Genomic DNA, 21,979 nt, shown 5'->3' with positions numbered 1-21,979 from the left:
GAGTTGGCCGTGTGTTAAAACTGAGACAAACCCACAGGATTTTGGTGTCTTAAAAGAGAACTGATCCTTTTAGTTGCTGACTGGCTTATTTCTGAATGAGGAAACACAGCAATTCATGTGGGGCAAAACTGACTGTAACCAATACCATGATGTACAGGGGTGCAGTGGTCTTGCACTGAACAACTCCTGTCTACTACCGGAAATATTTCCCCTTTCCACAGGAACTACAGATGTTCATGGCAGAAGGGGCTGTTAAATACATTATCCTTTCATACAGAGCAGCACATTAAAACAGCGTTTAAGAAAATAACCCAGGGTTATGCTTTACTCCATGCCATCACTGACCAGCTCTGTTTTTTATATTAAACTGACAAATTGAAATGCAGAATACAAATCAGGGACAGCTGGAGAACAATGCTGGTCCCGAAAATCCTGGAAAGGCAACTTGCACCTTGCAAGGGAACTTGGACAACATGATGAACTCAGGCTCCACAGGTGATCAGGACTTGATGAAGCCCAAGTTTTGTTGTGGAGGATGTTCTTGGTGTGTGACTGCAGCTGGTTTTCTTGTTCCTGGGCAAACCCCCAGGTTACAAAGTTAGTTCTTAATAGTGAATAGAAGAGAAAGGCTTTGCTCCTCTGACCACAGTGACATAAGTGGTAATACCTACAGTAAGTCACACTGACGGTCTTTGCCATTTCTAGAATGTGTTGTACTAAACCCAACTACAGGAATGTTGCAAGAAACCAGATTTTCAGAAGAAACTACTTTTAATAAGCAGCAGCCAGTGGTGCGTGTGTGATGCCAGGTCCTTTAAAATCACCCAAGTTACCCAAGTGCTCCAGAGCTCTGTTACTACCCAAGGCATTTACTCTTGCCTCCAGTGGCTTGCACATGACACACTTCTACTGTCGCACCCAGCTTCTTCAGTTCACTCAGCCATATTATCTGCTTGTGGGACAGGCGATCATTGGGCCCCTTCACTTCCACCAGCTACAAAGGAATATGGATGATTGGTTAGTAGTGTGCCTGTGGAGGAACTAAAAGATCGTTAGCTCCTGCAGGCTTATGTAAGTATTCTTTTATGGCTGTTATTTGCAACAAAAATAATATAGATTTGGCACAACAGAAATCCTTGTGAGGGCTAAACTAACTATTAACCCATGTTCCAAAGTTTAACTGTAAGAATGGAATTTATATGGTAAATATCTGCCAAAACAAAGGCAAAGGCACTAGTGAATGAAGACAGATACCACATGTTCAAAAACTTATCCTCTGCAACCTCACCTGTTCCAGCTGGTACTGACAAGCAGCATAGATGTTCTAGAGAACTAATTCCAGCTACTCAGCTCTGGCTTACAAATCCATGACAAGTTGCTCCAGCAGCTGAGATGCACAGTAGTCTTCTGGTACCTGTTCCACTACCAGGCCAGACACAATCCATGACTGGTTGCTCAATTTCTGTGGCAGAGACACAGTTGTAGTCTCATATATTCAAGATTCTATGTAAGTGGAGGCATGAGTACCCCTTGTTAACAGCACCCAGAACATTACAACTGATGGGTACAGCTGCTTTCAGCAATTTTAATTAGACTTATTCTACAACAATACCTTGCCACCTCGTGTTGTTTCTCATTACGCCCATTAAAGTTACAGCAAAATGTGATGACATGGCAGATAAACAAGCACCCACTGTGTGCCACAGCTACTGGGCAGATGAGCAGCAGGTTCAACTCCACCACAACAGGATAATACAGTTTGGATGGGTCCAGGTTTTACACCTGAGGTAAGATCACGGACACGGTGCTCAGCTGATCTGCCATACCTTGAAGTGCTGGGTGTGAGTGCTCCACACGACCAGGTCAGGCAGCCCCGCGCGGCAGTGCCGCAGATCCCTGCACAGTCGCCGGAAAACACCGCTCAGAAACCTTCCCCCGAGGCAGGAGACGAGGCTCTGTAAGAGAAGTGCTGGACGCTGCCTTACTTTTAACTTTACTTTCCTGTACAGCCACTTCCCGACACTCTCAAGAACATTCTAGGGCCCATCTCAGCTTTTTGTTTAGTCTTGTGTGACAAGAGGCTTAAGTAGATCATATCTACAGCAACTTCCCTCCTCTGTTCCCAGCTACTGTTGCAGGAAAAGTGACTGACATATCAGAAAAGTCACAGTATTGTGCTTACGTCCCCAAGCAAGTCCTCCCTTTCCCCATCAGTCATGGCTCAGTGCCTTGCTATAAACTGTGAATTAACAGCGAGCCCAATCAAGTGACTGAGTGCCCATTCTGGACCACAGTTCCTCACCTGAACTTGCTGGAGGGAACTAAAACGCCCCCAGCTAACCAGTGCTGCTGCTTTTCCCTCCTGTGCCGTCCAGACGTCAGCAATCAGCTTTGCCAGTGTCTCTGAGGAAGCTGTCTGCAGCTGATGAAGGCTGGCCTCAATGACATCCCTCCTGTTCTCGTAGAAGCTGTCAGTGTATAAATCCAGGGGGAAAGTCTGTATAAAAAGGTGAGCACATCTCTGAGGAGCTGCCAGCGAAGCAGTGACTCCAAGAATGACAATGCCCTACTTCGTAGTTTCCTTAACTACAAATTCACTCTAACAACCACTGACTCAATTTAACGTCAACATGGCCACCACATAACCTTTATTAAATGGGAAAACATTTGCATTTATTTTACCATCCAGTGCCCCTGCAACAAACGCTGGCCACATCCTAGCCCCGTGCGCTGCTGGATTTTAGTTAAAAGAAGCCGCAAGTCTTTTGCGGCTTTTGGAATCATGAACCTGACGGTACACGACAGGGAGCTGCTGGGGTGAATGCAGTGCTATTTGCTTGCTTGGGTCATTGACAAAAAAGGAGGGAAGACCCCAAAAGCATGAAGGTGCTGGGGTGGTGCAGGAGGGATGCAAACAAACCTGAGCTCAAAAATGGGAATTCCCCTCAGAGGCTCCTGAGAAGATGATAGGTATGTTTTTTCTTTTTTTTTTTTAATGAAATACATCATCCTCAAATGAGCTGAGCAACGCTCAGGTACAGCAGTATTCTTCTACTGGAAGCTCTGCCTAGGGACTTCAGATACAGGACACAGGCATTTAGCCAGATGCATCCCACCCTGACAGTCAATCTGGACCCACAGAGCAATTAGTTCCCAAGGAGCCCTTCAGCAACAAGCCCAATATAACAAATAATAAAACCAAGCAAACACGAAGATCTGCCCGCAAAGACCTTCAGAATAAAATGTTAATCTAAGCCCAAATACAATTTCCACATGGTTTCAGTCTTTAGCAATGGGTAAAGAAATTCTCTAAAGAAAGCTTTACAAACCTGATAGGAATTTCTGAAAACATCGGGTATGCCATCCATGAAAATGATATCCCACATTAGAATACCATAGAGTGTGATAAACGTTGAGCCTTCTCCATGAATACCTAAAGGACAAAATTTAATAACAATGGAAACATTAATTTCTACAGCAGTCTCATAGAAAGAGGCACTAAATCATCATGATCCAAACACAAACATACCAAGCTCAGCTGCACACACACCTGAAGTCGATACATCCTAATGTTACAGCATCAAGTTCCAAATGCACTTTATTACTCCACAATTTGCTAATGCTTTATATTTCCAGGCTAGTGCCCTTCCCTGACAGGATGAAATTACTGTGCCCTGTCACAAATACAGTTTAACAATTTTTAATACACAATTTAAAACATTTACACTAAAAAGTAATATATTAGTAACAAAATGTTTATATGAATCTGTTTTATACATAAACAAATGCATGCATACATACATGGAGCTGTACATACATCTATACATGTATGTGCTGCAAAAAGCAATCACTCACTGCCAGGAGACCAATGCCCAGCCAGTGTACTAAAAACGTAATACATTAGTAAAAAACTGGTTGTATACATAAAAACATTTTCTAATAAACCTACATATATAATACATGTACATGTATTCCTGTATGTGTACTTACACATATATATGCTTACCTGTGTGTATTGTACGTGTAATACAAATATTTATTTATAAGCGCTTCAGTAACACTGGCTGAGCATTGCTCTGCTGGTGGTGAGTGACAGCTTCTGCACCATCTCTATTTTTAACCCTGTTACTTAGTAAATTGTCTGTATATCAGCCCATTTTTTTAAAATGTATACAATTAACTAATTTATATATGTGTACAGATATACACACCTATATATATATACATACATATATAAATGTAATTCACATATGTATATGTACATCCGTGTGTATGTACATGAACATACATAGGTATCTGTACATATGTATACGTGTATATAGCCACATATACATGTAAATGTATACATATACACACATATAAAAATTAATTATATACATAATATATAAACATGCATATAATGTGTATTAACTAATTTTTTTTTAATATACTTATGTGTGTATATGTATATAAACTATGTATATAGTTTAGTGTGTGGTGTCCCTGTCCACGGCAGGGGGGTTGGAACTAGATGATCTTAAGGTCCTTTCCAACCCTAACTATTCTGTGATTCTATGTGGCATATATATAGGTGTGTGTAGATATACACAAGTGCGTATATAGAAACACATATATAAATTAAATACATTTGCATATATACATATGTATATGGAATATTTATTATATAATAACATATATGTACATGTATATATATACATTATAATACATATGTACATAAATGTATATATAATATATACATACATATATAGAAAAATAATCTATAACCAATATATTAACTAATTTATACATGTATATATACATATTTTTATATACATATGTAAGTTAATACACATTATATTGGAACAAACAAGAGGAATTAGAGATGTGGGCACGTCTACGGGGGTATGATATAATAGACATCGCAGAAACGTGGTGGGATGGCTCCTACGACTGGAGTGTTGGAATGGAAGGTTACAGGCTCTTTAGGAAGGACAGGCCTGGCAGGCGGGCAGAGGGAGTTGCCCTTTATGTTAGGGATAGGCTGGAGAGTATGCAACTCTGTCTGGGGACAGGTGAGCAGTCCACAGAGAGTTTGTGGGTCAGGGTTAAAGGGAATATAACTATGGGAGACATTACTGTGGGCATCTGTTACAGACCGCCTGATCAAGGAGAACCCGCGGATGAAGCACTCCATAGACAGATAGGAAAAGCCTCACACTCGCAGACCCTTGTTCTCATGGGTGACTTCAACCACCCTGACATCTGTTGGAAGGACGGTACGGCCCGGCACAAGCAATCCAGGAGGTTCCTCGATTGTGTAGAAGACAACTTCCTTCTGCAAGTAATAGAGGAGCCGACAAGGAGAGGTGCCGTGCTTGACCTCGTGCTCGCCAACAGGGAAGGGCTCGTTGGAAATGTGATGCTCCAGGGCAGCCTTGGATGCAGCAATCACGAGATGGTCGAATTTGAGATCCTCAGGACAGTGAGAAGAGCGTGCAGCAAGCTCACTGCCCTGGACTTCAAAAGAGCAGACTTTGGCCTCTTCAGGAACCTGCTACGGAAGGTTCCATGGGATACAGCCCTAGAGGGCAGAGGGGCCCAACACTGTTGGCTCAATGTCCAGCTGGAGACCAGTAATGAGTGGTGTCCCTCAGGGATCAGTGTTGGGACCGGTCTTGTTCAGCATCTTTGTTGCTGACATGGACAGTGGGATTGAGTGCGCCCTCAGCAAGTTTGCCGATGACCCCAAGCTGTGTGGTTCAGTTGATACGCTGGAGGGAAGGAATGCCATCCAGAGGGACCTCAACACGCTTGTGAGGTGGGCTGATGCCAACCTCATGAAGTTTAACCATGCCAAGTGCAAGGTCCTACACCTGGGTCAGAGCAATCCCAGGCACAGCTGCAGGTTGGGCAGAGAAGAGATTCAGAGCAGCCCTGCGGAGAAGGACTTGGGGGTGTTGGTTGATGAGAAAATGAACATGAGCCAGCAGTGTGTGCTTGCAGCCCAGAAAGCCAACTGTATCCTGGGCTGCATCAAAAGGAGTGTGACCAGCAGGTCGAAGGAGGTGATCCTGCCCCTCTACTCTGCTCTTGTGAGACCTCACCTGAAGTATTGTGTGCAGTTCTGGTGTCCTCAGCATAAAAAGGACATGGAACTGTTGGAACAAGTCCAGAGGAGGCCACGAGGATGATCAGGGGACTGGAGCACCTCCCCTATGAAGACAGGCTGAGAAAGTTGGGGCTGTTCAGCCTGGAGAAGAGAAGGCTGCGTGGAGACCTCATAGCAGCCTTCCAGTATCTGAAGGGGGCCTATAGGGATGCTGGGGAGGGACTCTTCATTAGAGACTGTAGTGATAGGACAAGGGATAACAGGTTAAAAGTTAAACAAGGGAAGTTTAGATTGGATATAAGAAGGAAATTCTTTCCTGTTAGGGTGGTGAGGCACTGGAATGGGTTGCCCAGGGAGGTTGTGAATGCTCCATCCCTGGCAGTGTTCAAGGCCAGGTTGGACGAGGCCTTGGGTGATATGATTTAGCGTAAGGTGTCCCTGCCCACGGCAGGGGGGTTGGAACTAGATGATCTTAAGGTCCTTTCCAACCCTAACGATTCTATGATTCTATGATTCTATATCTCACGTCATGTATTATGTGTTACAGATTAGATTACATATCTTCTATATTACCATATGCTACAATTATGTATTAGTAATGATATAGCAAAACCAGAACACATTTATAACATATAAATACATCTTGCATATTACCTATATATTATTATGTATATTATTGTGTTATATTTATTGTGTGTATATATATATATAATTATATATTATAGTAGATTATTTGTAATATTACTTAAAACATTTAACATGTATGTGAATGTACATATATAAGTATGTTGGTATAAACATATATGTATATATATATATACACACATATAGCCATATACAGACATTTATAGACATATATGTGTATACATATACACACACACACACACGTGTATATATACCATATACAGTCTCTGTGTGTGTGTGCTTATATACACACAGACACACTCCAAGGAGGTTGTGGAGATCCTCAAAAGCTGCACACATCCCTCAGCAACGGGCTCTGGGTGCCCTTGCTCAAGCAGGGAGTCGGACAGTGTGACCTCCAGAGCTCCCTGCTAACCTCAACCACTCTGTGACATATGTTTAGTATAATATATGATTTATATGTACTGTTACACATAGATAATACAATATATGCTACATGTTTGTTATTATACTATATAGAATATATAGTATGGGGGGAGAGGGCGCATACACATGTGTGTGGTTAATGTGCACAGTGCTGGAACAGGCATGCCATTCCCGTAGGCCTACCACTAAATCACATGGGGCCACTGTGCGCTCCAAATGTGTACTGAGCCACTGAGCCTGGATGACTGATGGTGAGTGGGTGGGAGTGAGGCATCGAATGGGGACTTCAGGACAATTCTCCCAAAGTCTAAATACTGTCACCTTCCCATTTATCCTTTTCTGATATGGCCACTTTTCCTGCAACAGTATTTGGGAACCTATCAGTCATACAAAATCACACTAAAATATTTCATCTAAAAATACAAATTTTCTCTAAAAAAAAAAAATAAAAATAACCTGCCTACCTTTTTGTATTTTGCCTTTTTCCTATACAACAACAGACTTATATATTCAGGAGCTATATATATATATGAAATATATGAACAACTACATACATAAACAATATATATGTGTAAAAATCTACATTTTATACATAGTAAAATATATATACGTATATATTGGATGAAAAACATATATATTTTGATATACAGATATGAAAATACATGAACAACTACTTATAAAGCTAAAAACCATGCCTTTTCAAACGAAGTTGCTAAGTAAGTGTCTTGCTATGGTGTACCTTTCCTTAATGACACTCCTTAAATGACATTGCTACCCTAACAAATAAAATAGCAGTTCACTGATAAGAAAGGCAAAGTGAGTGCTTTTCTATGGAGATACAGAAGAAACACTGGGGCTTTTTTTTTTTTGAAGCATTTCAAAACCACCTTAGGTACATGAAGGCAGCAAGTAAAGACCAGAAAGCAGGTTAGGTTGAAAATACGTATTAGAACAGAATCAGATTAAAAACTAGTCCAATGGAATCAGCTAGAACTGGTCTATTAACTGAATTGCTTCGTAAATTGCACTGTACTGCCACACTTATTTCTCTGGAAAAACAAAAAAGTTACTCTTACCCTGATCATAACCATTCTGCCTGTAATGAGTTAATGCCAACTCCTCAACTGAACACATGACTGTGGATACACTGATGCCTTTGCCTCCTTCTTCGTCATCGATATCCTCCATTAGAAATACAGATTTTCCCATTCCCGTCTGAGGGCACATCTTTCCTTTGATTGTAACCTGAACATGTTAAAAGAGCTAGTTACTTTCCAGCATCACATTTAAAAAGCTTTGGCCTAGGTAGTTGAATCCCTCCTAAAATACTCTCCTCCTTTTCAGTTTTCTTAAAATCAGAACTAGACTTGTTTCCAACTGTCAACTGAACAAAATTCAACCTGCCAGTCCTTTGAAATCGTTGTTTAGTGGTAAGAAACTGGCAAATATTTCAGGAAAAAAAGTGTAGCAAAAATGATGAGCAGATGGAAATATAGTACTGTGATATGTAGGACCAGGAAAGAACAACACAGATGATGGAGGAGACTCATGCTGGACTGCGAAAAAGAAGGGCTATAGGGAGATATGTGATGACAAGGCCAAGACAGTGAGGCTCTGCTCTGACTTTGCCCAGAGACAATTATCTTTGCAACAGGAGGGAAAAGAATGAGTTCAAAAACCCCCATTCCAATACCATGCAAGTGCATAATTTTGTGTATTTGCATCGTATATATTTAGAGTGCACAACTCCCAAAGGCAAACTTTGCATTTTTTGAGCCATTACACTCATGATGACAACATGCTCAGGTTACTATTACTTTTTCTAAAACATACAAAACCCTTGGCCTGAAGACACCACAGGCAGTGCACTGATTTGACCAGACTGTTCATACAGAAAAGTTCTGAGTGTTACTGGTAAATTAGTAGAGTTTAGAGCTGATCAGATTCATAACACATATTCAGTAAAGCAACGCAAATTACATCACTGTACAGCTGACTAACTCCAGCTAAGAAGCTGACCGTTTATTAATGAAGTACAACTATTTGTTTACAAGAGGCTTTTGTTTTAGAAACACATTTGTATTCATTTTCCTGCAGCACAAATAAGTCAGAGACTGGTACACAGCACGTTAACAACAGTCTCTCAGATAATTTTTTACTGTCAGGAGAAAAAAAGACCTCATGAATTGTTATTTCTTAGAAACTACCAGCAACTGCACTTACGTGTGTCACATCCTGCACGGGTATGGCTGGTAGATCATGGAGCAGGCATCTGAACTGCTTGCAGCTTGGTGAGTCTCTGATTCTTAGGCCCCGCTGGTAGAGAGACAGCCGATGCCCAGTACGTACAAATGGGTCTGCCAGGCCATTTCTGATGCAGTCAATGGCCTAGCAAAGAGCAACGTAACAAGCAATTATTTAGAAAGACCTATGCACATCTATCTGTCCTTACTAAGCCCGAAAGACAAAACTGATTTAAGAAGCACAAAAATGTGAAAGTAAGAACCAGCATATAAGACAGTGCCCCCTTTTTTATGTAGGAATTTCTAACTAACATTTTGCAATAGCAGGCTTCTGGATTCACATTTGCACTGGTACAGTAAAAAAGGAATTACTACCTACTTGTACTGATCAATGTAAGATTAAGGAAATGTAAATTCTACATAAGTGACCAGAAAAAGACAGTTGGTTCTAAGATAAATTAGTTTAATATTTTTAAGCCAGTTCCCTAACAGCACATAATATGGAATCAGAAGGACCAGATCAGTTGGGTATGTACATAACGAACAAATTTTAGACCAATACACTACTGCACTGAAGAAAATCTGGGGTTAAATATGGACTCCAAAAATTAATTCAAATCATGGTTCTGACGTACTCTCTGTGACTTGAGGAAAGCACTTTGTCCCAGTTTGTAAATAAGGAATGAGTCCTTCCTTTGTACAAATTCTAATTCCAAAATTGTAAAAAAACTTGACATGGGGCTGTAAGATGCAGAAGAGGCAACTGCAGACACTTGACAGCTTATGGTATTATTTCCTCTTAACAGACGTAGAGAATTAAAATGCAAAGCAAAATACAAGCATTTTAATAGTTCCCTCGCATACTTCTGTGCAGGCCAATCAAGGATGAGGGTAAACTCAATATTCAACTTCTTAGGAGAAACTGGTTGCCTGACCTTGGAATTCCTACCAGTACCTGCATTTTTAGGAGAGCCCACCCTTCTGTTCTTCTCATACAAAGTATTTTTAAAACTGTTTCAGACAATGACTGCAGTGTCTCCAGCTTTACAGCATGCAGTTGGGAAGGTACCTTCTTAGTGTTCTTCAAGTGCTGATGTAAATTCAGAGCTAGGCGATCCCACCACCGCCCTCTGCTGTCAGTGCAATACACATCCTGAGACAGAAGAGACCGCAGCTCCTCCACCGCTTCCTGCAGCGACAAGACTGTATCTTTATTAACGGAGTCAGAAAACCAAGTTGCAGTGTCATTACGTAATTAGCTTACCCCTCTCCCTTCTAATTACTGGATACTGTAAAACTTTATCTCTGCACAATTCAAACCCCATTTTTACTTCAGCACTCACTGTATTCAGGTGCATGGATATATCTTAAAAACTCTAGATTATGTAAACGTAAAGGTTAGCTGCCAAAAAGACAATCTTTTTGTCCTTTCCCCTATTTCTTACTGTATATGAAAAAGACTGGAATATTAATTGTTGCCTTTGCAGGGGCAAACCAAGTCCTGATTTCAGGTGTAACAGTTATTTTTTATTCCTAGTAGCTGGTACATCATCAATATAAACAGCTGAACCATGCTACATTAAACACATATTCCTATTCACTTCACCACTTTACCTTATACATATGAAGTCTCTGCAAAATTTCAACACCTTGAGAAAGGATTCTTGTATACACCCAGCCAACTGTGAAATGTCTCAAGTACTCAGGTAAAACTCTGTGATAGCTGAAAGGTAAGAGCAGCTCAGATCAATTTAATGATGTCAATTTAAACTCTTAAAATTCTCTTACTAAGAATGCTTATACCTAAAGGATTTACAAGAATTAAATGCCTTATATACTACAATTGAACTGCAATGAGTATCGCAGCTCCCATGTCAAGAACCCAAAGGTAAGAAAATAGTTTAGCTAAGGTAGCAGGTGCAAGCTGCACCTGCTCAGCTTATTTTGGTTTCAAAAGCAGTGGAATTATCAGTAAGTTCTACATCAAACAATAACCTATTACACCGTGTTCTGTTAGTGCCAACTTTTCTCGTAAGTCAGATGGCTAACCTCAGAAACACAACTGAACAAAAGAAAAAAGCTAGAACAGGAGTTTTCTGCTAAAAAATGAATAACATCTTTTGAGGTGGCACCTCTACATTTCAAGACAGTCTTTTGAATGTTTTACTGAAATCAAAATAAGGTTTTCCAATGTCTTTAGTGTGAAATGGAACAGGCCTCCAATTGACCTTCTATGAATATTATTTTTAATCAGTTGCCATGAAAATGAACATAATGCCAAAGTGTATCATACTAAAAGTAAAACATACTTTTAGTGTATCATTAAACCAGAAAACAAAATAATTGACAGAAAAACTGATGAAGAACATTTAAAAACAATACACATTATTTCAGTTCTCAGATCTTTAGTAACATTTCCTGAATGACACCCACCTGGAAGCCTGAAGAGATGAATAACCCAGTATATTTTTCCGTATCATTTGCAACATCCTTTTATTCACAGTGTATTTTAAATTCTGATTATTGCTATTCTATTCTATTTGTCTAAAAGCCAAAAAAGAAACCGTAACAAGGGAAAAATAAGGCTCTTGTTCTCCTGCACTGGCACGAAGAACAGAAATGCTTTAGTGCTTTATCCATGCTTACCAATTCATTCCCAAGGCTTTATGAAGAAAGCCTTTTCATACCATAACTTAAAAGCTAAACAACCAGGAAGTTCAAAGCTTTCAAAAACATTAAAGCTTCTAAATTTATCAGGCTTAAATATGAGCCTCTCTCAAAAGTACCAAAAGTAAGAAAATACACTTAATAGTTTCACATGAACACTAGTTTCCAACTTAGTACCTCAAAGAAGGGTGATTTTTCAGCTTGTTCCAGGTTTCTTTCGCGCACATATACAGATGATTAGCTTCTTCCCAGTTCCCATTTACCATTGCAGTGGCTATATCATTTGACAGATGAGCAGCAGTTGCATACCTAAAGGAAAAAAACATAGTAACTGTAATAGGCTCAAAAAAAAATTTATAGCTAAAAGAAGAAATCAATTCCTCCATACAGTAGCTTTTAAAAACACCCTTTCAGTCTCCAAAGACAATGAATCATGCAGCCAGTATTCTTAGTCTCATAGGATCAGTAGGGTTTACAACAGCCACGTACATCATGTTTCAAATTACTTATAAACTAGAGAATGTATTATTTTTGTTTGGTCTATTCTAATAATCATCACAACAAATGAAGAAACAACTTTCATCAGCAGATGATCACAAAGCAAATACATATGCTATTTTGGTTCAAAAGGTAAGCCTCTGCGAATTATGAGTCCCACCTGGGTACAAAACTGCATTTAAAATAATTGCAGAAGTGCACTCCTACATATTTACAGCTGAGGTTCTGCATGACGAATCTTTATTTGCCTACAGAAGTACTGCAGTAAAGCTTTTCTAGAAATAAACAGTTTTCCAAACTTCCAAAGCTCCCCCTACCTGATAAGATCTTCTCTGTCCTGGAAGACCTGGGTTTTCCTATTTACAGTGTAACTGGGGAATACCATACGCCCCATGTTTACCATAAGGACTGTGAAGAGCTGTCCTTGACCAGCGCTACCAGCTTCTTCATCCTCCATTGACTCAGACAGTGAAAATAGCAGCAGAATTCGAGAAAAGACATCTCGAGGGCCTTTACAGACCCTGACAGATTTTCCAGCCAGGTCCTTCACCCTGGAAGGACAATTATCATAACAAACTGGTTTTTACCATCACTTATAAAAATTCAAATATACTGAAGTATAAGAGCAATATTGGTTTTGAGCCAGTTAATGCGTAAACTTGATTTTCCTTGACAGCAGCAGCTTGAGAAAGTATTTAGTATATGTAACCTCGAGTGAAAAGCCGAAGAAATGCATCTTAAGTAATAAAAGGTTTAAGGGCCAAAATTCAGGCTCAATAAAATTGGAACTATCTGTTCTTTGGGTGCAGCCACTCTTATTGCTATGCCAGGTAGTACCAACAACGTGCAGTTTGCTGTTAGGGCGATGTTTACGGACCACAATTTGAGATTCCTTATTTTAGGGTATCTCCATTAGCACATCTTCATCCAGCCTTTTCATACAAGAGAACATTTCTGTTACTTTTCTACAGGACAGTACGGATTTAAAACAGGATCTTCGCTGATCTCAGTGCGTAACCAGTATTTCAGCTGTCTGCTACATCAAAGAACATCACATTCCTAAAGCATTAGCCCTCTCTTTTGGCATAAGAAGACCTTGCTGACTCACGCAACAGTAATTTTTAATGGAGGGATGATTCGCCTTCCAATACTAGGCCCCTCTGAATACAACAAATTTTGTGGGGAATCACATGATAGGCTTCAGGGTGGGAGTATCTGTCCAATAAACATAGCTATGCAAAACTTGACAAAGCTTTACATCTCTCTCATTTGAAAAAGAACACCACAGGAAAGATAAATGATGTTACTGAAGCAAATGCAGCACATACTGTATCTGTCAGCCTTCTACCCAACCTGCATTTTGTAAAGAAAGCATTTCACAGTTCCTCAGTTCAGACCCCAGTTCTCCAGCCTACCACACAAGCTAACTGCTAGAGAAGCAAACTTTGTTTATATGCACTATTATTCTGCTACTTTTTGGTAGGTACTAACAGAGGCAACTGTGTAAGTCAAGAACGGACTTGTACTCTAGCACTAGTACGCTGGCAATTCACTTCACATTCCTGGACTTTTTGTGGATGTTCTAGCTACAGATCCAACTCCAAATATCAAGAATGGTAATGCTGTAATCACTCCTATTAGGGCAGAATGACATCTTAAACCCGAAATCTGCACCCCAGAAGATGACGTGGAAGTCAAGGGCATCTGATAAACACAGCTGTGACAGCCACAGTGAAAAAATTCACATGACAGAAAGAACACTTTGTCAAGTAAACAAGCTTTTTGCTTTAAAAATACTGCTGAAAAAGAGGCTTTATGCTGATGTACGAGCTCAATCACAGTGATCGTTATTGCTCCCTTCTAATTCTACTAAAAGAGCTCACCCAGCAAACAAACATCAGTTGCTTTAACAGTCAACAACTTTCCCTGTTTCATCCTAGACGTTTCTCTGTATCACTGAATAACTTTGGCGATAACCATGCCCACAGCTGAAAAACATGACATAGTTAAAAAAAAAGCCAAACATTTCCCCTTATGTTTGACCCACTGCGAACCAAAATTTATTGCTGCCCTTTTTATTCATGAATTTACTAAATGCGTTTGTCTCTTCCAAAGGCATCTGGATTGAGTCTTTCGAAACACAACTTACATTCACCTGCAAAATCTAACTACAAAGAGTTACCTTTTTAAAATCACTGTCCCAATACCAGCCTGGCTCCTGCTGAAGACTGAACGTTGTTTAGCCAAACTCAGAAAATCATCCACAAGTTGCTGTTTCTGACCATTTGTGTTAGGCAAATGAAAGATCTTTGCCAATGTTTTTAGCTCAGGGGCTGAAAGCAAATCCAACCCTTCACACAGGTCTTCCAGTTCAGATTCTGAAAGTAAAATGACCCACGTATAGTCATTAGGGGCTATACATATACACTAAAGCAACAACTCACATAACCTAGTAGTAATCTCACGTCTAAAGATTATTCAAACATGTATTACAGGTGCTAGCTGGTTCAGCTTGAAATTAATTCTCTTCATAGGTCCAATGTGAAGGAATAACCAGAAAAAATATCCCTGCAACTTCAAAACAAAATCAAACATGAAGGAATTCTGCCAAGGTACAGTAAAATGCTGTTCAGAAAAACTTGTCTTCCTCATGATTAAACTTTGCCCAAAGCAAAAAAAAAACCCACCAAAAAAGTGCTGCCAGGGAGCAGCAAGAGCAGAGCTGCTGGGCAAGGGGGAATGAGCCAGGAATCAAGAGTGACCACAGCACCGGCAGTGTCCTCACCAACCCTGGTGCAGTTCCACCATAAATGGTCAGAGAAAAGGTCCTGACAGCAGATTCCACTGGCAGCCACTGAAAAGCCTGAATGATGAGTCAGGTCCAGGGGCAATCTGAGAGACAAGCCAGACATAAGAGACAAGACTGGAAACAAACAGCTGCAGCACTGGTTGGAGGTCTAACCAGCCAGGGTGTGTAAGGCCTGAGACAAGATTCCTGCAGGATACCTCAGGGCAGTTACGAAGGATGTCGAGTAGAGCTCCTGGACCAACATGCAGAAGCTGTGCAGGTCAGGGTCTGAGGTGAGGCTGGTGAGGGCAAGTCAGGCCTAATGCTGTACTTACAGCCCTGAGATTTATTTACCTCTACCTGTTACCCCATTTGCACTAATTGCTTTTATCATTAAGGTAACACGTCTACCTGAAACCTTTATTATTCTCTAATTCTCAAGGCACAGTAATGCATCAAGATCTAAAATGACACAACAGCAGATTTTATTTGTAATATTTTTAAAATTTATTAATGCTGGCCATACCTGTTTGTAGAAATCTGGCTTCAGCCAGTTCTTCAATTATTGGTGATAGATCCATACTTATCTCTCCATACTCTATCTTGTTCACCTTTAACCAGTTCAGCTTGCGTTGAAAAAGTCTCACATATAACTTCTGCCCTCCAACTGCAGATTTCATTTAAAATGGGGAAGGATAAAAAGAAAATTAAATTCTGAAATACAGTACTATGCATATTCACTAATTTAACTAGAAAAATTACTTCAGTGCAGATATCCTCTAAACCACGTTTTAAATCGGCTTATGTTCTACAAGCGGACTTGGTAAACAACAGAACTTTCAAGTAATTATTGCTCATTAGAACCTTTAAGTTTTGTAGGCAGAAAATTATTACAATAAGTTTGTAGGTAACGAACGTTACTAAAATGTATGTGGACATGCATTCCCTTTAGGAAATAACTTGTTTTCTAGGAAAAGACAACTTCATTTTTCAAACTTTGCATACTGTGATGTTAATTAGGTTTTTATTTCTTTACCACTCATTCAACAACCATCTATTTGATGGTGAGGAACAAAAGAAGCTCTTATCTCACAGAATACCTCTTTGTTTAGTATTCAGGTTCTTATTTTTTGAAGAATATGTTTAATTTTATTAATGTATCTACTGAAAACACGGAAAAAAAAATCCTATCAATTTGATATCAGGGACATGCTCTCTTAAACAACCTTTTAAAAATCCTTTAAAAATACTAACAATGCTGAAATTCAACAGAATAGCTCATTAAATCTTAGCTGAAAATAGCCAAGCTATTGTTACTACATCCAGCATCCTTTTGAATACTGTATTCATCCCTCATTAACTTCTACTTTCTTGTGTCTGCTGCTCCTTAACTGAAACTGAATTAATAAATCAATAAAAACAGACATCGAGACATTCCCAGATCTAAATATATCTAAGAAATGGCAGTTAACTTTTTTACACGCTTATTTAATTATTCTCCTGTCCTTGAAGATACTTGTTCAGCCATCTTTTTTTAACAGATTTTTTTTCCAGGATCAATTCACTGACAGAATTACATTCAGACACATAAGCTTGTCATTTTCTCTGCGGGGTTATGACTTCTTTCAAGTCTGTCTCCAGCTTTTACAACTCAGGAAAAAGGCTGAACACCTGGACATCCTTTCTTCAGCCCATATAAACTCACCAAACTAGGGCTGCAATCCAGTAAAGGCATGCGAGTATGGCTTTCTGTCAAAAAGATTGTAATGACAAACAGAATAAGAAAGCATGGCACAAGTAATTAAATGCTTCTTAAGCATGCTAGTCTGCAGCATATTACCTTTGAAAATGTGGAGCATTTAGCTTTTTTTTTTTATTTTAAAGTTCTTAAGACAGCTTCAGGTGTATCACTGAAATGACAAAACTGCTCTAAGATGAAACATTGTCAGCAAACAGAAAAACATTACATTATTTTTTCTTCTTCAGTTTTTTACCTCAGTTCCACTGGTAATTCTCCCAGCTGCAGCATGCAGTGACATTAAACATGGACCATTACACCTGAGTTCAGACAGATCTCAGCTTGCATACAAAGCCTGACACTGCACTGCAGATCGCTCCTGATGGAGACATCTCTGCTTTTCCCTATTTTGATTTACTGTTTCCAGTACTTAAAAGATTGGCAGTGCCCTACATCCAACATAAAGGCCATCCACTTCTGAGAAAACTGGGCAGGAAGAAAGGACTGCTTCAAATTCAATCCTTTTAAAAGCATCATTCCTTTCATAACAAGCTTTAGAGAAAACTCACTGGAGAACGGTAGACATTTTAGCAGAAAATAATTAAATACTGGAGAATACCTATGTTCAAGCAACTTTATAGTATAAAACGCATAGGATTTTTGTATTATGATAACTGAAAGACAACACTTGCTTAGGTAGAAATTTCTAATGTGGAACAGGTAACTCATCTACCTGAGCTTTTGAAGTATTCTGATTTCCTGAAGGTAAAATCATCCGTCACTGGTCTATAATTCATTATCTATTGATCTAATGCTATCTGATCACTGTGTTTCTCCTAACCTGCAAAGAGAGATTGTTTTATTTGCGACTCCACAGTCAGTGCAGACATAGATTTATCAATCAGCACCACTCTACAATAATTCTTCCTGTATTCTGAACTCTTGTAAGAGGGGTATACTGACATCACACTTCTGAAAGAGAAACCAAGCACTTCTTTTTTAACAGAACAAGCTTCTATCACTGGTGTGCTGTACTAACAAAGAGAAGGGAGTGTGGAAATAAGTAAGTTGTACCCTGAGCATCTCTTGTCAAAGTAGTTGTCAAAGTAGCCAAAGCCTACAACCACTAATGACCTGTCACCTTATTCCCAGATCTTCTTTGGATGTAAATAATACACATCTACTGCTTGCCTCAGAGAGCCACTAACAACAGTTTTGTTGCTTATATTCCATTCTTTCTTTATATATTCCCATTTTAACTATCACAGCATAAACAAGGCATTATCAAGATGTCCATGTATACACATTTAGTTGAAGAAAGTTAATTGCTGTAATATTCTTACGGTCTTGAGTGCACCAATAGGTTCTGCAATGCCATCCACTCAGGTTTGGCTGCTTGTGTTCAATGTCAGCTCTGACAAGGTGCAGCTGGGAAATGTTGGGTGAGGCTTTGTCACGGCCTCCTATTTGCTGGGGAGCTGTACTTCAGCTCAGGCTGGTAGCCTGGGCTATTTTCTAAGCTCTGCCACTGTGTGCCAGTGGCCAGTAGACTCCTGCCTTGTCACTATGGACTTGCCTGAAGACCTGCCACCACTGGAGCACAGCTAAATGCAGTACTGGATTCCCTTTGCTCCTCTTCTTTGAGCAGTGTGGGCTTGTACCCCTGCAGGTGAGATGAGGATGTGGCCCCTGCCTGTCCTGCTGTCCCCTTTGGCTCCTGCCCCGTCTTCCTGTGCAGAAGAGTCTGTTCTTGCTGCTCCCTGACAAACACAGTCCTGTGTTATAAGAATACTGTAACCAAGATGGGATCACAATTTATTAGTATCTTAACTAGTAGTATTCTTTAATTTTTCAAATATTTGGTGTTATTGGGTAATTGTAATTATTACAATTTAATCTGCAATAGCTTAATTGTGATCAGGTAACCACTGCAGAAATACCTGTGTGAGTTCAGAGCCCTTGCTTCCTCCTCTGGAGTTTCTTAACCTTTTTTAGCAACCATCTCTTATGGTGGTTTGAGCCAGCTAACTTTTCAACTAGGGCAACTTAATGTTCACCAGGTCCTTTCAAGCTGTTTAACTTTGGAAGAAGTTTTAGATTCTGAAGGTGTTGTTCCCCCCACTTTAAGTACCTCCTAAAGAAACAGATACATACTGACTCAATTTTTTTTAAGGAATTACTTATCACAGTTACATTTCTTCCCAAAAAGCTCAAGCCAATGCTTCTCCATTTTTGTCATTCTGTATCCTGTATTAAAAAACCTTGTGATGTCATATACCTAGCCTCATTCTATTATTCTCCATATCTATGTAAGTTATTAGGAAAACATTTACTGAAAGCCTTCTATTAGCCTTGGAAAAGTTTCACACAATTGCTAATAACAAGAGGTGACCTTGCTAGTCTCTTTCGTAATGCATTGTGGTATAAGTCCACAATACCAGTTGGAACTTAAATAATCATAGAAACAAACATTAAGGGACTAAGCACTCCGAATGGCTAGAACAGTTTTTTTCCACTTTGCAATGGGGAGAGTCTAAAGATTGTTGTACTCTAATACAGAAAAAACTAATATAATTTACAGAGAGGAAAAATACCAAAGTAAGTTTCATACAGGGAAATGTGTGCTAAACTTTACAGCCTGCTAATTAAGCCAGACTGAATGAGCACATTAATAAGTGCAGCCTGCTGCTGAATATTTTTACCAGCAGGGATGTATGCAACTGTCACTTTTGCATATCCAGCTCAGATGCATAAACTGAGCTTGTATGAACATGTATCTAAAAATTCTTTGTCAGGCAGCTGTATACTGCTATAGTGGCTTAAAACCATATATAAATGGTTATGTCTGCAATAATTCCAAATACAGTTTTTCCTGTGGAAGTTGTTATAAGCTTATTGTGATGCTCAAAGTTTGCAGCACAAGTGCTGGTGAAACTACTCTTAATTACAGTTTAAGACAAGTTATACAGAGAACTTGGAGGGTTAGTTTTACCTTGCATCACTTTTTCCATGCTTTTACTGTTAACTTATGAATATAGGATTGATACGTTTGCTTTCTTATGTAAATATGGATGGCTTAAAACTCCAACATTCTGGCTCCTACTGAAACTAAGGAAAGTTATGTACTAAGCTACATACAAGAAAATTACTGTTAATAACTAGCATTCTAAACACTGGATAATAATCATACAGGTAACCATGGATCCACACCAAGCACAAAAAATATCTGTAAATGTGCTGAAGCAAAGTTCACAAATGCCACTTCAAATTTCTTTTTCCAAGGTCTATGTATCCAGCACAGGCCTCTTCATAACCCCATTTTGTAGAACTCTCGTAATGTATTAATCGTTGAAAGCTTGGTGTTAACTGATATTCTTTTTCTGTGCTATGGGATTTCTTCCTTGGAAACATGTTTAAATGAAGCAGGAAGCTGACTTAAGATTCTAAAAAACAGAACAGTAAAAAACCATACCTGATAACTTGCAGAACTTGGTTATAATGTTCATATCTTGGTCATTGAACAGTCTGACATCATCTTCATTCTCCAAGACTGCTCGCACCACCACTAAAAAATTCTGGAGGTAATATGGGTGACCAGAAGAGCAAATGTCATTTATCTGGTCTAAAATGTCCCCAGTGGAATTTTGAAATTCTACCTCTTTCACAGTTTCTGACAAAGTATTATTAATCTCATTCTTAAGGTCTTCATGAACTTCCACAGGAAGTACATGTTTATCACCTCTGCTAAAGCAATTTTGTGTACCAGAGTTCACTTCCTTCTTGGAAGAAGGAATATGCTGAGAATGAGGCTGAGTCTTGACTTCCAAACTACTGAGCAGCTCTGCTGAAGTAGAAATAGCTGGATGTGTTTCGAATTTGTCAGGACTATGTATCACACCTTCAGACCTTCTTTCTGTTTTGGTGCTCCCTGTACCAACAGGTAACCTTTGACCATTAATGTTAGCAGCTGGTGATGATACCTCAACAATATCCACAAGGTCTTCTCCATTATATTTGTTTATTTCTTGTAATTTGGGTTCCTTTGATACATTTTGTTCCTGGTGCTCTGTCTGAGCAAGTTGATTTTCTTTCTGAGAACTATTCCCAGCATAAATCTCATCATCACCATTCTGTGCTGCAGCACTTTTGCACATACTGTGAACCGCTGGAGGTGAAGAGTTGATCTCTTTATACGTGATCTGTTTTCCTCCCTGGATACGTCTTCTGGACAGTTTAGATGACAAGCTTCCCAAAGAGACTATTCTAACTATTTCAGCCTGTGGTTCACTGTTGACACTACAAAGTGAACTACTATTGCTAAAATAAGGACTTACTTGTGCTGTACTTGCTTCTGTTTTCAATGAACTGCTTTTGGAAGGACTTGTTTCTAGATTTAAGGGGTTTTCTGAAAAGTACAAGCTGGAATTATTGTTCACATTTGCAGCTGGGGGGCTCCCATTCCTAACAGAGCTGAGTGTTGAATCATTGACACCAGTCTTGCCATGATTTCTCTGACATGTTTCATCCATGTGCTCATTAATTCTGTACATCGGCACCACTTGCCCACACATGGAACAGGTAATTTTGGCAGGGGGAGCATTGTTAAAAAGGGAAATAATAGAGGAGGATGCTGGAGGTATAGATGGTATTCCTTTACCTTCCACTTTTTTTGTTGTTCCTCTTTTCCTTTTATTTTTACCAAGTGACAAACTTGTTCCAGGCCTTTTAACCCCTGAAGACCCAGCTTCTGCCATGACAAAATTTCAAAGCCTTTAGAAGGCAGAGGCAACTTCATTCAGGCCATATTTCCTTATTCTAAGCCTTTACTTGGCTTCGCATTCTCCACCTGTAATCCTCTGACGTGCCTTCAACAATAACAAAACAAA

The 21,979-nt window shown here is 39.5% G+C and overlaps 1 protein-coding gene across 1 annotated transcript; it reads right to left on the bottom strand.

The window, feature by feature from the left end:
• Nucleotides 1–752: 752 nt before the first annotated feature.
• FAN1 (FANCD2 and FANCI associated nuclease 1) lies at nt 753–21,964 on the bottom strand. Its single transcript, XM_057399038.1, has 13 exons — nt 20,566–21,964; nt 15,882–16,022; nt 14,750–14,945; nt 12,885–13,118; nt 12,247–12,378; nt 11,017–11,125; nt 10,472–10,591; nt 9,383–9,547; nt 8,236–8,404; nt 3,330–3,433; nt 2,303–2,497; nt 1,827–1,955; nt 753–994 (listed from the first exon to the last, which is right to left on the bottom strand). The coding sequence occupies exons 1-13, from the start codon at nt 21,845–21,847 to the stop codon at nt 857–859; spliced, it is 3,114 nt and encodes a 1,037-aa protein (XP_057255021.1). The 5' UTR covers nt 21,848–21,964; the 3' UTR covers nt 753–856.
• Between the last annotated feature and the right edge of the window lie 15 nt (nt 21,965–21,979).

Source organism: Pezoporus wallicus, unplaced genomic scaffold (genome assembly GCF_028554395.1).
Source record: "Pezoporus wallicus isolate ANWC-B61680 ecotype Strahan unplaced genomic scaffold, APGP_CSIRO_Pwel_v1 contig_3952, whole genome shotgun sequence".
NCBI lineage: Eukaryota > Metazoa > Chordata > Aves > Psittaciformes > Psittacidae > Pezoporus > Pezoporus wallicus.
The sequence above is the reverse complement of the archived record's forward strand: the minus strand, read 5'-3'. Positions and strand labels throughout refer to the sequence as shown.